The 18,394-nt window shown below is 38.8% G+C and overlaps 5 protein-coding genes across 6 annotated transcripts; 3 read left to right on the forward strand and 2 right to left on the reverse strand.

The window, feature by feature from the left end:
* Positions 1-68: 68 nt before the first annotated feature.
* Positions 69-4,685, forward strand: LOC112197559 (tricalbin-3). Its single transcript, XM_024338289.2, has 9 exons — positions 69-1,120; positions 1,445-1,686; positions 2,552-2,570; positions 2,741-2,946; positions 3,141-3,250; positions 3,338-3,436; positions 3,799-4,249; positions 4,325-4,463; positions 4,577-4,685. Exons 1-8 carry the CDS (start codon positions 288-290, stop codon positions 4,411-4,413), a joined length of 2,049 nt encoding a protein of 682 aa, XP_024194057.1. The 5' UTR covers positions 69-287; the 3' UTR covers positions 4,414-4,463; positions 4,577-4,685.
* Positions 4,686-5,958: 1,273 nt separating this feature from the next.
* On the forward strand, positions 5,959-9,770 carry LOC112200674 (delta(24)-sterol reductase). 2 transcript variants are annotated; one of them, XM_024341687.2, is made up of 3 exons: positions 5,959-6,162; positions 7,623-8,907; positions 9,018-9,770. In XM_024341687.2, the coding sequence occupies exons 2-3, from the start codon at positions 7,648-7,650 to the stop codon at positions 9,474-9,476; spliced, it is 1,719 nt and encodes a 572-aa protein (XP_024197455.1). In that variant the 5' UTR covers positions 5,959-6,162; positions 7,623-7,647; the 3' UTR covers positions 9,477-9,770. The 2 variants fall into 2 exon arrangements, with proteins under 2 accessions (XP_024197455.1, XP_024197456.1); XM_024341688.2 differs by having other exon boundaries at positions 7,626-8,907.
* Positions 9,771-10,229: 459 nt separating this feature from the next.
* On the forward strand, positions 10,230-12,933 carry LOC112200676 (anamorsin homolog). The gene is made up of 8 exons (XM_024341690.2): positions 10,230-10,384; positions 11,006-11,135; positions 11,418-11,569; positions 11,641-11,730; positions 11,899-12,058; positions 12,150-12,283; positions 12,369-12,443; positions 12,547-12,933. Exons 1-8 carry the CDS (start codon positions 10,382-10,384, stop codon positions 12,583-12,585), a joined length of 783 nt encoding a protein of 260 aa, XP_024197458.1. The 5' UTR covers positions 10,230-10,381; the 3' UTR covers positions 12,586-12,933.
* Positions 12,926-14,678, reverse strand: LOC112200678 (protein COFACTOR ASSEMBLY OF COMPLEX C SUBUNIT B CCB3, chloroplastic). Its single transcript, XM_024341691.2, has 3 exons — positions 14,531-14,678; positions 14,370-14,419; positions 12,926-13,545 (listed from the first exon to the last, which is right to left on the reverse strand). The coding sequence occupies exons 1-3, from the start codon at positions 14,571-14,573 to the stop codon at positions 13,036-13,038; spliced, it is 603 nt and encodes a 200-aa protein (XP_024197459.1). The 5' UTR covers positions 14,574-14,678; the 3' UTR covers positions 12,926-13,035.
* A 494-nt stretch (positions 14,679-15,172) lies between these two features.
* Positions 15,173-18,107, reverse strand: LOC112200675 (protein S-acyltransferase 11). Its single transcript, XM_024341689.2, has 4 exons — positions 17,951-18,107; positions 17,038-17,257; positions 16,555-16,853; positions 15,173-16,050 (listed from the first exon to the last, which is right to left on the reverse strand). The coding sequence occupies exons 1-4, from the start codon at positions 18,008-18,010 to the stop codon at positions 15,547-15,549; spliced, it is 1,083 nt and encodes a 360-aa protein (XP_024197457.1). The 5' UTR covers positions 18,011-18,107; the 3' UTR covers positions 15,173-15,546.
* Positions 18,108-18,394: the final 287 nt, after the last annotated feature.

Here is an 18,394-nt window from a genome sequence, read left to right on the forward strand (position 1 = left end):
CGTCTTCCACATTTTGAGGCCTTGAATGCCCTCATTACGCGGTCGCGATTTATAAAATTCGTACACCCTTTTAACTCTCGCTTTCTCCAAGTCAGACTTCTCCACCATTACCTCTGTTGTTTCTTGACCCTTTTTTACCTTCTTCTCAATTCAATTCAGGGCAACAACAGCACCCAAAGCTTTCTAGACTACGTTTCTGCTAGCCCAACCATCTCATAATTTTCCATGTTTACCAATGCGATTTACATCTCAATCAGGGGTTCTGGGTTTATCTCCACAACCAATTAATGATCTTACAATCCGTTTCTGCGAGTTTCGACTTCTCGCAGCAGCCTCTTTTTGTGCACTGCCCATGTGGAAATTCCGCCATTACAAACAGCAGTTGGGTTCGTTCTTCAGCTGCTGGAAGAAGAAGGAAGCAGGTACTTATAGCCAGTTATCGGCGCAAAGGCGTTAGAAGAAAACTGGGTTTTACTGCTTGTGCGATTTCCCCAGATGGGTCGGGCACTAATAATATGAATATAGAGATTGCAAATTCAACTAGAAGGGCCGCCAAGAACTCGGTGCTGAAGCGTTTTTCAAGTGAATTGGATGCGCTCGATGAGTTTTCGGATGAGTCACAGATTCAAATGGGTTCCAATTTCACAGGTTTTCAAGAAGACCCTTTTGTTAATAAGCTTAGGACTCAGCTAGGAGTCATACACCCAATGCCGTCGCCTCCGATAAACCGAAACATTGTGGGGTTGTTTGTCTTCTTCTTTTTTGTGGGGGTTGGGTTTGACAAGTTCTGGACTTCAAGGAAGAAAAGCAAGCGGGGAAGTGAGAATGGTCTGAGGGAGGCGTGGCCGCAAGTGCCTACCAGCTTCTCATTGTTTTTGGAGAAGGATTTGCAGAGGAAGGAGTCGGTGGAATGGGTGAACATGGTTTTGGGGAAGCTCTGGAAGGTTTACAGAGCCGGGCTTGAGAATTGGCTCATTGGCTTGCTTCAGCCGGTTATTGATAACTTGAAGAAGCCTGACTATGTTGAGAGAGTTGAAATCAAGCAGTTTTCGCTGGGGGACGAACCATTGTCTGTTAGGAATGTCGAAAGGAGAACATCCCGTCGTGTCAATGATCTACAGTGAGTTAACATTATGAATTTCACTAATGCTGTTTGAGTTCTTGTTTGATGAGTGGCTGCTTAAATATGTCATATTTTGTACTTCTGTGACTGTGATGTTCATTGTAAGAATGAAAGTCTGATACTGTCTGGTTTAATCATTACTTTAGGTAATATTAATTTGGATATCTCGGAAATGTAACTGGACATTGGATATTGCAAATCATCATAGCAAATATATATTGTTTGATCAAAGCACCATTCGTGAGCTGGAAACTCAATTTTTCGTGCTGACTTTCCATGTCAATACCATTTAACATGTTGTTTTCCCTTTATGTCATTTAGGTACCAAATAGGTCTACGTTATACTGGTGGAGCTCGTATGCTGTTAATGCTTACACTGAAATTTAGCATTATTCCCATTTATGTGCCAGTCGGTGTTCGAGATTTTGATATTGATGGAGAGCTTTGGGTCAAATTACGGCTAATACCAACAGCGCCGTGGGTGGGAGCTGTTCAATGGGCTTTTGTCTCACTTCCCAAGATCAAATTTGAATTGTCACCATTCCGCTTGTTCAACTTAATGGGTATGTCATTAGTGAATTTGGTTTCCTAACTTACTTTGACTTTTAAGATGTTATGTGCTTGGTAGGAAAGATAGAAATGATAGAGGTAAGCAAAGATAAAGGGGTGAAAAAGGGAAGGGAAGGGTAGGGTACTGTTGATCACTTGTATTGTTTGGTGAAGTGGGAGGTGAGGAAGAATGTTTTGTGTCAAAGCATAGGTATTTTGTTGTTTATAGAAGCAAGTATATTTTAAACAAGAAGTTTGAAAGAAAAAACCATAACCTGATCTCAAACAAAACAGATGACTATGGGACTAACGGATTGTGAACTAGTTACAACTTGCAATCCCTCATAGACCCTAGTATATTACTGTAACTGACAACAGATTATGGTCGTGAGTATGCCATGCGTTTCCACTTCTTATGTAAAGTGTTAACAGATATCCAGAGGCAGATTGTCTAGGCTAGCACTGTTTATGCAACAGTTTAGAAGTATTCTGTCTGCAACTAATTCTTAAGAGACCGTTTGTCCGAATTATGTCAACAGAGAAAGGGAGGACTTTGGAATAGAACCCATCTCCTATTAATAGTGACTTTTAGTTTAATTGATCTCTGATAAAGACATTTGGAATTTAAAAACTTTTATAAGAGTCTATACAACCACTCTCCTCACTACCTGCCACCCATCCCTTAATAATCCTGTGTACTAGAGATTATGCTGAAGCTGATTCTCACAATATTGGAATCATCATACCATCATCCAGTTTACCACATTGAATATTGTTTTATTTTGTTAGTATTGTTTAGTTTTTAAGAAATCATCATATGTTGAAGATACTGATAGATGTTTCTTCTCTCTTCTTTGTGCATGCATTGGGCAATTTCAGCAATCCCTGTTCTATCAATGTAAGTGAATGCCATCTCTCTCTCTCTCTCTCTCTCTCTCTCTACAGCATGCTGATTATCTATCACTATTTTAGTTGCATGTATTATCATTTTCATGCATACATGATGCTTTATGTCTTAGTTTTGAAAAAGTTTTTAGTGCTGATACAATATTTTTCTTTGTTTTGTAGGTTTTTGACTAAACTTCTCACAGAGGATTTACCTAGACTATTTGTACGCCCAAAAAAGAGTGTTTTGGATTTCCAGAAAGTAAAAGCAGTTGGCCCTGTAGGAGATGATTTCAAGTCAGGGGACATGCAAGAAGGAAACAAGGATTTTGTTGGAGAATTATCAGTGACCCTTGTAGATGCTCGGAAGCTTTCCTATGTCTTTTATGGTAATGCATCTCTTCCTATGTAGTTGTGCAGCACTAGCAAATATTTGACTTCTTAATTCTATTACTTTTCTTCTGGCTGCCATTGGTTTGTATAAAACAAATGAATGTTCTGATCTCCTTGGAGGAAGCTTTTGATTCCTCTATGTCTCTTAAGAATTAAGATCCTATAATTTAGTTGTTCCTATCTGTTTCAGGCAAAACAGATCCATATGTTACGCTAAGCTTGGGTGATCAGATTATAAGAAGTAAAAAGAACAGTCAAACTACTGTTATTGGGCCTCCTGGTGAACCAATTTGGAATCAGGTGAGCCTACTTTAAGTCCTGCTTAATCTGCCGTCTTGAAAATCTTGCATGTAATCACTAAATGTGTGTTTGTGTCTCTGCCTGCAGGATTTTCATATGCTTGTAGCGAACCCTAAAAAGCAAAAACTATACGTCCAAGTCAAGGATTCTCTTGGATTCACAGACTTATCTATTGGTACAGGAGAGGTAAAATACCTAATCCATAAATATATTGAATTGGTTTTGTGATTGGCATGGCTAGATAGCATATATGTCTGGATTCATGCATACACTGTTGTTTATCATTTCCAGAGACAATACTTAATTAAAACATAAAGCAATCATGGGGCAGGGGACAAGGGTTGTGAGCTTCAGAAGTCCTAAGAAGCAGAAGTTCTTCTTCTTTGTTTTTGACCTATGTACCTGACGGCCTATAATATAGATTTATTAATGGTTAAATTGACTGCCTTCACAGGCAAATTGGTGGTCGATTGGAAGTTTATATGAAACTGTATTTTACTATTACCTTCTTTCATTTTCTGTAAATAAATTGCTTCTTACATTTCTAGGTTGATCTTGGATCTCTTCAAGACACTGTACCAACAGACAGGATTGTGGTACTCCAAGGAGGTTGGGGACTGTTTAATAAGGGGTCTTCTGGTGAGATACTACTACGACTGACGTATAAAGCGTATGTTGAAGATGAAGAGGATGACAAAACTGCAGCGGATCCTAATGATACTGAAGATGAAGATGATGAGTTGTCTGATTCTGATGAATCAAGTGCTTATGAGAAGGATAAAACGGAGTCTGCAAATGAAACAGACAAAGAGTCCTTTATGGATGTTCTAGCAGCTTTAATCGTGAGTGAGGAATTTCAAGGGATAGTGGCAAGCGAAACAGGAAATACCAAAGTTTCAGACGATTTCTCCAATACAGCTTCAAAAACGTCTAGATTACGTGGTCTTGATGCCGAATCAGTGCCTTCAAATTCTAATAATAGTTCTGAAGATTCTCGAGGTACCGTCTCTTATTGTGATCACTTGCATGTTTATTAAGTTTGCAATTTAACACGACCAATCTTCTGATTTGCAGGCTCACCCTTATTTTGGCTCGCCGTAATTACCAGCATATCGGTACTAATTGCTATCAACGTCGGTGGTTCAAGTATTTTCAATCCTTGATACAAACCGCGTTGAGAAGAACTAGATCTCAGTGCTTGCTTTTGATCCAAGTACTACCGGAATCCTTCTTCACCATTTCATTTATTTTTCATTGAATTCATTTCAATGATTTCATAGCTCATTGTACAGTTTTTCTGAAACAACTGCCCTCATCCATTTGCAGGTCAGGCAATTATTTCTGGTTCCTAGAAGATTGACTAGCACCAATTCATTGTATATTTGTGATTATTGCAGAGGAATGTTCCATCGGCGGGATTTTCTTTTTCTTTTTCTTTTTTGAGCCATAGCAATTAGCAAGAGAAAAAAGTATGTTTATAAGCTTAATTGTTCATAAACCAATCTTTCAGCCCTTTGAATTGAACAAAGGGACATGGTTCTCATTACCAAACAGGTTGTGTTGCAAAAATGAAGAAAGCCATAGCTCAAAGATAAAATAATAGGAATTGGATGTGGACCAAAAGCTTGTATTGGATTGGTACTAATTAGTGATAGTGGTACTAGTGGAGCTGTGACCCATTTTGGGTGATTGTATTTTTATTGGCCTTACTGTTATACTATTATTAACTAATTAAGTATCTGGAAAGCTTGCTCATAATTGAAGCCATAACTAATTTTTTTTTGCCTAAACCATATCAAATTAGGTCACATCACCTTTCTCTAAAATAGCAATAAAATTAAATTTATAAGAAAAATATATTTGAACCGACACTCACGTTTTTCTTTTCCACACCTGGTGTAGGCTCCATCTAGTACCATTACAAAGAGAACACCATGTGTTAGTCATATCAGTCTCTGCACACGGTTTTTATTGATTGAATAACGTTAACATCATTTGTAAAATACTTCAAATTTAATGCGGAAATAAATGAACAAATGTAACCACCTCTTGATGAAATTCATGTATAGCAAGACTAGCAAACATTATGTTTATTTGGCCTTCAGGCTTGATACTTCTAATAAGATTGAAGCTGGATCATCTTCCCCAATTTTTCCGATTCCTTGTCAGATAAACTCGAATTCACAAAATCATTTAATATTGAAAAATTGAAATAACATTAAAATAGTTGAAAATGAGAGTTGCTTGTAGTCTAATTTAGAAAAGGAAACACCATTTTTAAAAGGAAAAAAATCAAACTCACCCCAGGACAAGAAAAAAATCCCCCCCCCCCCCCCAAGTATCTTATAAAGAAAGATGCCATGTATATGAATCAGATATGGTATAGATCTGCCAGCAATTAGTAAATGTTTGTAACCACATTTCCAAAATCAAGGATTATAATACTGTTTTTCTAAACTAATTTTTCGGTGTGATTCAAATTACACTCTAACTAACCAGTGGTCCAGAATGAATCCATATATTTGAATAAAATGTACCAAATTTTCACAATAATGGATGAAATATGAGCCAGACCCACTATTACGTGTCAATAATGCAAAAATAAACAACTAGGCAAAAAAAAAAAAAAAAAGAACAAAGAAATAAGTGAGAACGTGAATGACAGCGAATCCTATTGGTCAGGGCCTCAGGGCCAGGGGCATCGCTTTGATTGGATCTGTCTCGGGCTCTTCATGATGCCTGTCGTTTTACAGATATTTAAAAACTTTTCTCCCATTGGAAAAATAATTTCAAGAATAAATACATGAGTCCAATCTCACTCCGCACTTGACAAGCTCACCCTCTCACTCCTTTGGCTTCGGGGTCATGTCCGTTTCGTTCTGATCTTACAGTCACTGCTTTGAGCTTTTAAGGTACTCTCTCTCTCTCTCTCTCTGTTTGGTTTGTTCTTCTGGATATGGACTCTGAACTTTTTGTGAGTGTTAATTGGGGGACCATTGATTGTGTGTTGTTTGTGCTGAGATCTGTTTGTCTGTGAGCAAATGAAGCATAGATAGCTTAGAGAATGAGATTACAGTCTCACTGGAGCAAGAACTAATCTTTCTGATTTTATATATATATATATATATATGTATGTATATGTGCTTTTTTGTATGAAAAATAGATCTTGCTTCTGTATCTGAATTCTTGTTCTTGTTGTTTTTTTTCCAAGGTTTGGTGGGAATTAAAGCCTTTTGTCACTAAGCCTGGACTTTTTGCTTATTCAAGAAAGTATTTTTATCACTCAAACTAAAGTCACATTGCATGTTTATGTAAAGTCTCTCCTGACAGCTTATGATCTGTTTTGAGTACAATTATTTCAGTTGATTTTCTCATATTTTGTACAAAGAAAGTAGATCTTGAAGAGCTAGAGTTTCTTTTCATGTTTGAAGCTTTAGTGAAAATAGAAGCAGCCTTTTTCTTAATCTTTCACTAATATGACTAAGCCTACCATTTTATTTTTTTCCTCCATGAACTATTTTCTTTTTCCAGTCAGAAAGAAGTCTCATTTCATGCCGCTATATGAAGGCTTAACCTGCTGCAAAACTTGAAGATGATGAACCCGAATACAAGGCTTGCAAAAGAAAGAATACCAAGGCTTTATACACAATCCAAAATTCATGCGGGCCGGAGATGTTTCATTTTATAAGCGAAACTGAAACAGCCAAAGTGCCTCCTGGCTTTGGAAAAAGTTTCGATATCAACAGGTATGCTCTTTGTCAAAATTCAAACCAAAGAGCATATCGAAACTTTTTCCAAATCCTCCCAGACACTTTTGGCTGTTTCAGTTTCGCTTCTAAAAGGAAACATATCCAGCCTGCAGGAATTTTGGATTGCGTATACAGCCTTGATATTCATTCTTTTCCAAGCCTTGTACTCGGGTTCATCATCTTCAAGTTTTGCAGCAGGTTAACTCCTCATTTCCAATCTTTTAGCACATGGATCTCCAAGGTGTTGGATTAATATCTAATTGATTAACATAAATTAAAGCTGAAAGGTTTTACTGGTGATTGAAAGCTATGAAATGTTCTCATTCCATTTCAAAAGTGATACTACTATGTTAATTGACTATCGGATTTGCATTCTTCATTAACTTGTATGTATTTATATGCAACTACCCTCACAATTGTGATATAACTCTGTTCCTTTTTGCATGGTTTTACCAAGTTGGAACTTAAACCCTGTTCCTTTTTGCATTTATCTGCTTTTTTCCCCTTGCCTGCTTTTGTGTACTATTGTTAATTTGGTTTGTTCCATGAGTTATATTTTGGAAAATGTAAAAGCTGATAGAGCTGGTGCAAATATGTTAATGAAAAATTACTCTACTGTACAGCAGAAAAGTCATCTTCTCTCCCAAAATGTCTGATCTTCAAGCACCATTGCGTCCGAAGAGGAAGTGGGCCTGGGTTGACTTTTTCGTTCAATTCCGATGGATTGTTGTTATCTTTGTTGTTCTCCCCATTTCCTTCACTATTTACTTTCTCACATACCTTGGAGATATAAGATCTGAATGGAAGTCCTACAAGCAGCGTCAAAAGGAACATGATGAAAATGTTCTGAAAGTTATAAAACGCCTCAAAGAAAGGAATCCGTCAAAGGATGGTCTTGTTTGCACAGCACGGAAGCCGTGGATTGCTGTTGGAATGCGGAATGTCGACTACAAGCGAGCTCGTCATTTTGAGGTCGACTTGTCTGCTTTCAGGAATGTCCTGGAAATTGATACACAGAGAAAGATTGCCCGAGTTGAGCCCTTAGTCAACATGGGGCAGATCACTAGGGTAACCTGCCCTTTGAATCTTGCGCTTGCTGTGGTTGCAGAGTTTGATGATCTTACTGTTGGTGGTCTCATTAATGGTTATGGGATTGAAGGAAGCTCCCACATCTTTGGGCTGTTCTCTGATACTGTTGTGGCTTATGAAATTGTTCTAGCAAATGGCCAACTTGTCAGAGCCACCCAAGACAACGAGTACTCTGATCTTTTCTATGCTATTCCATGGTCTCAGGGAACATTGGGCCTTCTTGTCGCTGCTGAGATCAAGCTTATTGACATAAAGGAATACATGAGGTTGACATACAAACCAGTTGTGGGAAATCTGAAAGAGATTGCACAAGCATACAGTGATTCTTTTGCTCCCAGATTTGGTGGTCTGGACGAACCTGGAGCCATCCCTGAAAGGGTTCCAGAGTTTGTTGAAACCATGATATATACTCCAACCGAAGCTGTGTGCATGACAGGAAGATATGCTTCAAAAGCAGAGGCCAAGATGAAGGGGAATGTGATTAACGAAGTTGGGTGGTGGTTTAAACCCTGGTTCTACCAGCATGCTCAGAAAGCACTGAAGAAAGGAGAGTTTGTAGAGTACATCCCAACCAGGCAATATTACCACAGGCACACTAGGAGTATCTATTGGGAGGGAAAGCTTATCCTTCCATTTGCTGATCAGTTTTGGTTTAGATTTTTGTTGGGCTGGTTGATGCCACCAAAGATTTCTCTGCTCAAGGCTACTCAAGGTGAAGCCATAAGAAACTATTACCATGACATGCATGTCATTCAAGACATGCTAGTTCCTCTTTACAAAGTTGGGGATGCTTTAGAATGGGTTCACCATGAGATGGAGGTAAACATATTCTGAATTCTGACCAAAAAGACATTTTCTTAACTAAAGTTCGATGTAATCTGTTCAGAAATCTATTTGTTAATTATGTTATTTGTTGATTTTTTGTATAGGTATACCCCATTTGGCTATGTCCTCACAGACTGTACAAGAGTCCTGTTAAGTCAATGATCTATGCTGAACCAGGCTTCGAGCACCAGCGCAGACAGGGAGACACACCCTACTCTCAGATGTACACAGATGTTGGTGTGTACTATGCACCAGGACCGGTGCTGAGAGGCGAGGTTTTTGATGGTTCAGAAGCAGTTCGCAGGATGGAGAATTGGCTGATCGAAAATCATGGGTTCCAGCCACAGTATGCTGTGTCTGAGCTGAGTGAGAAGAAGTTCTGGACTATGTTTGATGCTGGGCATTACGACTACTGCAGGAGGAAGTATGGTGCTGTAGGAACTTTCATGAGTGTGTACTACAAGTCCAAGAAGGGAAGGAAGACCGAGAAGGAGGTGAAGGAAGCTGAGCAAGCCATCGTTGAGGCTCCCATTGCCGAGGTTGATGAGCCAGTGGACTACTGATTTCCATGCATTGCGGATTCTGTTAGGAGTTCTTGGTTTTTCTCCCTTGATTTCTAGTTTATCTTAGTAGTAGTTTCTTTAGCTACCCCTCCCCCGCTCTGACTAATGCCGTAGCAGCAGCTGATCTTGTTCGAGTGTTTTTCATGTTGGATTGCTAGACTCTGGATGTTTTAATGATTTAGATTGACGTTAAGTTAGTGTCACTTTATCTTTCTAGCTTTGGTGATCTAGTTTATCTGAATAGAATTGGTCTTAATAAATGAATTCGCATGATATGTGATATTTCTCATCAAAGCAAAGTACATCTGAAAAGCCATGGTAGCCATTTATTAGTTCAACTCTCACTATCTGATCGGTACCGATTGGTTTTGGTTTAACGTAAATACACCACTAACCTACAGAAATTGTAAGCTTTGGACTGAGAATATTAACCAAAACCAGTTAGGTTATACTGTTATGGTTAACAAAGCTGCCTTTGTGCAAGCAAATTACATTGCTTGGTTTAAGCCATCTCATTCACACCTTTACTCAACCTTTACAACTCCGAAACCCAGACCCTGCCATCGAAATAAAAAGAGAGAACACCCAGAACCACGCCCGGGTCACGACTGTTGGGCTCGTCCTCAACAAGAAAGCCCAAAGGCCATGATCAGAGAGGGCCCATTAAGGAGAGTGTGCGGCACACCCAGACCCGCGCCCCGGTCACGAGTCTGCACGCGTCTCTGGCCACGTCACGACCGCTTTTGCTCCACCTATATAATTTAAAAACGTACCTTTATTGTTCCCACGCAGCCTTCCTGAAAATACCGAACAGAGTCGGCGTCGGCGTCGGCGAGAAGCCATTGTTGCCCGTCCATACCTTTCGTTTTGCTTTTTCATTTTAGATCTGATCGACCGTCCAAGTCATGGTAAGTCTGAATTTAATTTCTCTCCTGTTTTCTCCTTGAAGTTTCAATTTTTGCTTTATCGGTTTCGTCATGCTGGATTGGTTTCTCGGTTAGATCTCACGGCAGTGCTTTCCAGGTTTCGATTACATTAATTATTTCTAACTTTTTTGATGTGATAATAGCTGGTTTGATTGCTCAGAAAACTGAAGTAAAAAATAAAAAGTAGATTAAAGAAGTAGAGTATTTTACTGCGTTCTCTCAAATACAATTCTTGAGGTGCGGAGCATCTGAATTTACTAGTACTAACTTTTGAATGTACCATAGGTAATATCGGCAAAGTGATTATTTTTTACTGGCTCGATTTTGTAAAACCTTGTCATTTTGGTTTTTGTTTCTCATTCATTCTAATATCATTGATGTGTAGTGTTCTTTGTAATGTTATTAACATGTAGAACTTTTTTTTTCAATCTGTTGTTGTTACTCATTCGGCTGCGGGAAGTGTTTGAGAGCGGAATTTTTTTTCCTTTACGTGTTTACTTGTTTGGCTTTGGAGATGAGAATTTATGATTTTATCGTCTCTCTTGTGCAGTCTGGCAAGTGTAGGGTAGCTTGACTCTGAATGTTTTTATTTCATTTATGCAGGGATCGGTGCTGGCATTTACAGATGATGCGGTTCTACCTGCCAGTCTTGTTTTTGATGCATTAAGGGAGCTTGGGAATGGAGCTTCAGATAAGTGTGAACCTCAAATTATCACTCAAGTGTCTTCCTTGGGTAGGTTCCTTCCTCCTGCTTTTTTTTTTTTATATGATGTTGTGGCGTCTGTATCGGTTTGGATTTACTGAGACCATTGTTGTGTGGTATCAAAGACCAATTATTGGATAAGTTGTGCGAGTTTTTATTGTCTATCTACCTGTCTACGATTACTTTTTTTTATTTAACTTCTCACCGGAACTTGTATGATGCATAGGACAGACTACTTTTTGCATTCTAAATTTGGTCAAATTAGCAGTTGTTCACCTTATTCGGATTTGGATTTGGATTTGGTTATGACAGGTCAGCTGCCACAGGGGACTTCCTCTATCAACATAGTGTTTGCCCTTTGCAGATCAATTGAAATCCTGAGTGAGCAGTTGTTGAAGGAGACCTCAAGAGTCTTGAAACCTGGTGGAACAATCCTAGTTTACAAGACTTCTGAAACAGATAAGGTAATTCATGTTCATATTGTGAAACTAAGAATTAATTTGCATTCAGAAGTCTCACTTGGGTTTCCTTGCAGACCACCTCTGTTCTTGAGCGCAAGTTACTTTTGTCTGGTTTCCTAGAAGCACAAGCTCTTCAAACAAAATCATCTGAGTTGTGCTCTGGAGTAAGTTTCTATGTTACTAGTTCCGATTGACATGATTTTATTATATTCCTCCTCTCCCCCTTGTGTTTGGGATTTAGCTACATGGATCCTTATAAGTTGGATCCTGCATGTAAATTTTATTATTCAGAGTATATGATGTACTCTTAATTGTGCTCTTTCCTGTCTTAGGTCAAGGCCAAATTGCCTTCTTGGAAAATTGGCTCATCCTTTGCCTTAAAAAAGCCTTCAAAAACTCTACCAAAGTTGCAGATCGATGATGATTCAGATCTGATTGATGAGGATAGTCTATTAACGGAAGAGGACTTGAAGAAACCCCAGCCGGTCGTAGGTAAGACATTGTTATACAAAAATAATTGTCTGTTGATCATCTAAAGTGTGTCTCCTTAAGTTAAATTCCTTTGGCTCATGTGCTTGTGCAGCTGATGATTGTGAAGTTGGAAGCACAAGGAAAGCTTGTAAAAATTGCACTTGTGGGAGGGCTGAAGCGGAGCAAAAAGTAGAGAAGTTACAATCCACTGTGGATTTGAGCAGTTTCCAGTCAGCATGTGGCAGTGTATGTCCTCATAGTGTTTTATGCAGCTCTGCTTTTTCAATTTTATTTCTCTTTTACTGTCCTCTGAAAGTTGTACTATCTGCAGTGTGGACTAGGGGATGCTTTCCGATGCGCTACATGTCCTTATAAAGGTCTTCCTCCATTCAAACCGGGCGAGAAGGTATTTGTTGGAATGAAATCGGCTTCTATATATATATACCAAAATGAGATGATTTTTTTTTCTTTTTTCAAAAGTCATGTGTAACTGGACATCTCTTTTTCAGGTAGCATTCTCTTCAAACTTCCTTGCAGCAGACATATAAAGCTATTGGCGAGGCAGCGGTGCATGGTTGCATGGGGATCTTGGATGTTGGAATACGCGGTGATGGTTGCTCCACATTTTACCTCCAGACATTTGAACTTTTGGGTTGTACTCTGAATTGATACATAACCTGGTTCCAAGTTTGCTGTTAACTTTCAAAACCTTTCTGGGTTGTAGTTCAAGGTTCGACAGTATTTTGCTGTACTTGTATGGGTCATTGGTAACAATGTCATACTGTTAAGAATAAAATCGTAGCTTAGATTTAACGGTTCTCAGATTGTGTTAATTTGTTTTCAGCGAAATTGTAATTGCCATATTTCAATGATATTCAGAAAGCATTATACAAAAACAGAACAGCAATGTCATTATGAAGTTTATTATTCACTCTCTCCCCAAAAAAGTATCTCTCAGATATAGCACAGAAAAGAAAATTCTTGACTACCATCCTATATCAGTTTACTTGTTGAGATAGAAGCACAAGTAGCCCTTGTGGACCTATTAATATCTCATTCAGGAAACTAATCAATCCAAACCAGACCACAGGGGTTACGTCCACGCCCCCTAAAGGTGGGATCAACTTTCTGGTTGGGATGAGAATTGGCTCTGTGGGAGCGTAAGCCAAAACATATGGGAACTTCCCCACAGGAATTTTTGGGTACCAGGACATCACTATTCTTACAATGAAGAGAAACGAAAACAGAGCCAGAAAGGGTCCTAGAAACGCAATCGCCAGCTTTGCTGTAGCAGGGTCCAAATCTGCCACCACCAACTTGGGCATGAAATTTGAGACAGCGGTGTGAGATGTTTCTGGCATGTCGATCACCCTGAGAATCTCGGAAACCGAATGGGGATCAAATGGCTTCCCAGAAATGCTAGGCGAAGCTGCAATTTCCATCAAACATGAGGTGGAACATTGTGCAATTACAAGTCCTTGCCTTTTACTGGGACACCTAAAGCTTTCCTGCAAAATCCAGAAGTTAAAGAGTTACTTATTAGTTGCTTCTATGTCCACAACTACAAGGTGAAATCTTGGGCAAATGAGTGAGAAGCTACTCAAGTGGCTTTAGATTAATTGAACAAGAATGGCTGCGTCTGTCCCTCTTGTCATTTCCAGGGCAGGGAAGAATAGATTGAGATCTAATAAGGGGTGTAACTACCAAAGTCCTAATGGGTATAGACTTTCATTTCTAGAGTAATGCAGGAACAGAATGTGCATTGTCATTTATCCTAGATCAGAATTTTTCATGGGGAAGTTGTGTAGAAGCTATAATAGATTTCATAAGGATTAACTTATTACACCAAATCCAGCTTAACATTATTAACATGAAACAGATGTGCACTCCAGGCGTGCACTACCTTCTCGAGAAGCTTCGTCAACTCACTGGTGCTTCTATCCTTGCGGTTCTATCCACTAACTCATTGCCTGTTTTGGGAAGATGATAAGTCAAATGGTGAAGCGGAAAAGGATGGAGTTTTAGGTGCTATCTAGTCGCTGCTCTGCTTGAAGCCAATACGGAAACAAAGTCTGGAAGAGTGTTGCCAAAAGGCATGTTTGAAGTCTGGAAAAGAAGTTGTGAAGACGCTGCGGGAATCACTACAGGAAGATCCCAAAGAATCTTTGGCAAAGATAATGCTAAGTTGAGAATTTAAATTGATGTCAAAATAACCTACTCTGAAGACTCACATGAACATGACTGTCATGAATTTGAAATTAGGAGTGTAAGAAAACTTCCTGAAACAAGGATCAAGCCTGAAGTGGAATGAAAACCAGAGCTGGGTACTTACAGTGATTGTGGGGTTTCCATGCTTGGATATCCTTATCCTTGAAGGCCATCCTGCAACAAATTGAAGAGCAAGAACAACAAACAATGAGGTAATGGAAAACCAGAGAGAGAGAAAAGAAAGAGCCTTGCGGGTGTGTTGTGTGTATAGTAATAAAATGGTACCTTTAATGTGAGCATGATTGAGAAGATAAGAACAGGTAGCCATAGTTCGTTCAGAGAGAGAACCAGAGAGACAGAGGGAAGTGGCACGTTATCCCTTTATCAACCAGAGGTGTGGAAGTCGACTTTTGAATATGTGACCGGCTACCGGTACAGTAGGTTTGCTCACTTAGTAAATAATAGTGTAAAGAAAAATTTATTAATTTCTTTAACAAAAACTTGCCATAAAAAATAGAAAATGAAGAGGGAAGTTTTGACAGGCTTTTGGGTATGGAATAAAAATTGGAATGCAGTGCAGTGGTTTTGCTTCTAAAACTGTGAAATATTGTAGCTTATAAACTGTGCAAAGATGGAGGTGTGACACTAGTTTCCGGGCGTGGAACTTCTCTGTCATCTGTACTCGATACCAAAACCCATGCACTAGATTTTGCAAGTTATGACTACGAGAAGGGCAGAGCGATCCAAGTTTCTTATACATCAATATTACTAATAACATTTGATCATTCTTATATGAACATAATTCATTCACATTCTAGATAGCCAATCTGAACATAAATCATAGATAGACTACTGAGGGATATCTTTCATTACATATCCTAACTGAGTGATCTGCTAGGAAATCTCCTTGGTGCACTACTAACTGGATAAGAAACAACAGTTCAAAATTTTCTGTCAGCAATCAAATAAAGCACACGCTGAATCAAACTATCAGTGGAAAAAATGGTTGTCCTACTTTCCCAAAAAAAAAATGTATGATACAGATTATACAGTACGTGATTAAAGCACAAATCGCTGCAACTACCATCCTAAAGAAGAGTCTTCTGTGGGGTGGGGGTGTATATTTTTTCCCTCATACAATCACCTGACCATGTGAGCAGCACCATGATTGGTTGCGTTCATAGGAATGGCGCATACTACCACCCTGCCCCACCCCATTCCAGTAAGAAAGCAAGTCTCCGCCTCCCCCACCCTCCCAGAAAAGGGAAAGAAATGGACATCATGAACTCATACTACAATTTTTACTTTGTGTGTCTCTTCTTCTGGAAACTTGGCAAAAGTCTTGAAATAGACCAGAAAGGCAAGTATCTTGAGAAAGAATATGGCCATCCAAAGAAACGCAATATATTTTGGCAATCCTTCTCCCCAACTTCTTCATTGCCTTGTGAACTTAAATCACTCAAGAAGGTTTTTCCCTTATATATATAACAGAGCTGCTGCCACAGAAGTATGAACAACCCTACCCCCAATGAAACACTAGAAATAAACAGATATACTAGAACCAGCCCTCTGGGCTCCAAAAACACTGCAGATCTTATAAAACACATTATAAGCTCCTGGATATATCTCAAAGCCAACTCAGTGATATGCCCATTAGAGTTGCTGATGGGTCCAAATGTTATGGGTGGCCATATTTGGAAACTTACATATACAGCCATGATAGAGACATATGTTGTGCTGATGATAACTGAAATAAGTAAGGCAATGAAGTGGGGGTGGTTATTAGCACCAACACAATTCCCAATCTGCATCCAAATTAAGCGAAGACATTTCCTGCTGTTAGTATGCAATTCATGATAGGGGAAAAAAACGTAAATCTAAGAATTGATCAGGGTTTGTGTTATAGCAAAGTTACTACTTCAAATGTAGAGTTGCCGGTATGAAGTTAACAAATATTTTATATCCAGCTACCTGCCAATTGTATCGATGCATAGATTCAGTCTAGTCGTTTTCTAAGATTTTATCATAGAAGAAATACAAAAATTGCAACTTAACATTTTTATTTTTCCATTGAGCTTTTCAGAAGGTTTTCCCATGAGTGATTAAAGTGAAGATTAAAGTCAAAGCCTGCATTAATTAAGTTAAATATTCAAATTGCAAGATCCTTACTTTTAACTCACTTGCCAAGCTACCAAATTTTATCAATAGGTTAGAAGTTCATTTCTTAACAAGATAATTTGTTACTAATGGACAGCAAGATATTCTGTAAAACGAATCTCTGTTACAGCCTAGACTACATCAAGACTCACAAATGGGCAGTGGTGATCCATGTCCAATATACACTGTCGACAGGTTCGGCAGTGATGAGTTCTTGGTGACTTGGGCTTTGAGCAGAGGTGACAGAAGGTATAATTCTCAAGGCCACCTTTCCCAACAGCTGGATAGCTGCCCCAGACTATCAATGGAGGGGTTCCAGCACACTTGAATGCAGCAGAACTGTATGTGTAAACAGTTGCTACAGACAATATGAAGGTTAAGATGGAGTGGAAAATTCCAGTGAAATAGCCGGTAGAGAAAAGAACAGGGTGCACGGCCCACACTCCACCACCTGCCATTCCAGAAATGAATCAAGATAAAATAAAATAGAACCTAATAGGAAATGTAGAAAAGTGTAACTAGTGTGAGACAAGTATTCATCATGAAAAAAGTGTACTTCTGATTATTAGATCTAATAACTAGGGGATAAAGAGAACTAAGTTTCTGATATAATTATAAGAGCTAAGAATACGTACATATCACAAAGAGCATAAATATGAGGAGGATAAAGACAAAAATTCGATCGCGCCAGCGTCTCAGCCAAATGTACTTGACATCACGTTTTCTTGCATTTTGATTAGTTAAAGCTCCACACCAACCACACTTGAAAAGTGGAGAATTTGATGGAAGAAGAAGGTGTAGTCCACAACCCCAACACTGAACATCATATTCTTCCTTGATTGATGTTATATGCTCCTAAACATGAAATCCTCAAGTCAGTGACCAAGTAAACTACATATATTTGCAAACAATTAAAGAAATGTTTTTACAAGAATAGGAGACTTTACTTGATACATAACCGAGGTCAAGATATATCAACATTTCTGTCACAACTATTATGCTCTCAAAAGTCACCATTTCTTGGAAGTTAACAGAGGTCAAGATATATCAACGTTTTCTTTCACAACTATTATGCTCTCAAAACTAAAAAGCCATACTGAACTCCTCAGAATCCTATGCTCTAAATAGGTTAGTGTTTGTTACGACTACCTTGTCCCAGATATGCATAGAAAAGGTAAATCCAATCCTAGTTGCTCCCAAACAAAAACATCAAAAAACAAAGCCGAAGAATGCAATTCAACACAGCCCAGCTAATCAATTGTAGGTCCAAAATCTTAAATAAAAGTAAAAAAGACAAGTAATTGATACAACACCAGCAACAGATATCTGGGTAAGCAACTACAGAACAATGCGACACTGAGAGAGAAATCATGCAAGCCATTTGGGTTTGTTCTAAATCAGATTTAAAACAGAGGAAAGCAGCAATCTTTATATATGTGGAGGCAGCATTAGACGAGAGAAAACGAAAAGATCAAAACTTTATAAACCAAACCCAAAAATGTAAAGACCAGAATGAACCATAATAATCAAAAAGCAATAGAAAATTACCTGGGGCAATTCAGCCATAATTGGTATTGCCTCTGGAGCAGGTTGAGAGATTAATGTCATCCAAGTTGGAACGAATCCCAATTCTGAAGAAGAAGAAGGTTCTCCATCGTCAGTGTCTCCAAGGAGGGATTGAAATTACCAGAATATGTCAAATGGAAATTGGACAGTGGTACTTTGTGAGGTGACTTTGACCGGGTCCAGGCCCAACTTGGGTAAAGGCCCAATGAGGCCCAACTTGAAAATAATTTTCTCAATTTCTATTCCTTGTGCTCCTGTAAAGACCAGGAGGGCAGCAAATGAGCTTTTTGATTTTCTGAAATGTTGCCGATTGATCAAGAAATACGAGGCATGGTAACATTTCCAGATACTCATCCTTAACAAACATTCGAGTTCACGCGAGAAGAACTGTGTAAACCGATGGGGAAAATTAAGGGAGAAATTATA

The sequence above is a fragment of the Rosa chinensis genome, chromosome 4, assembly GCF_002994745.2.
Source record: "Rosa chinensis cultivar Old Blush chromosome 4, RchiOBHm-V2, whole genome shotgun sequence".
In the NCBI taxonomy this organism is placed as follows: Eukaryota; Viridiplantae; Streptophyta; class Magnoliopsida; order Rosales; family Rosaceae; genus Rosa; species Rosa chinensis.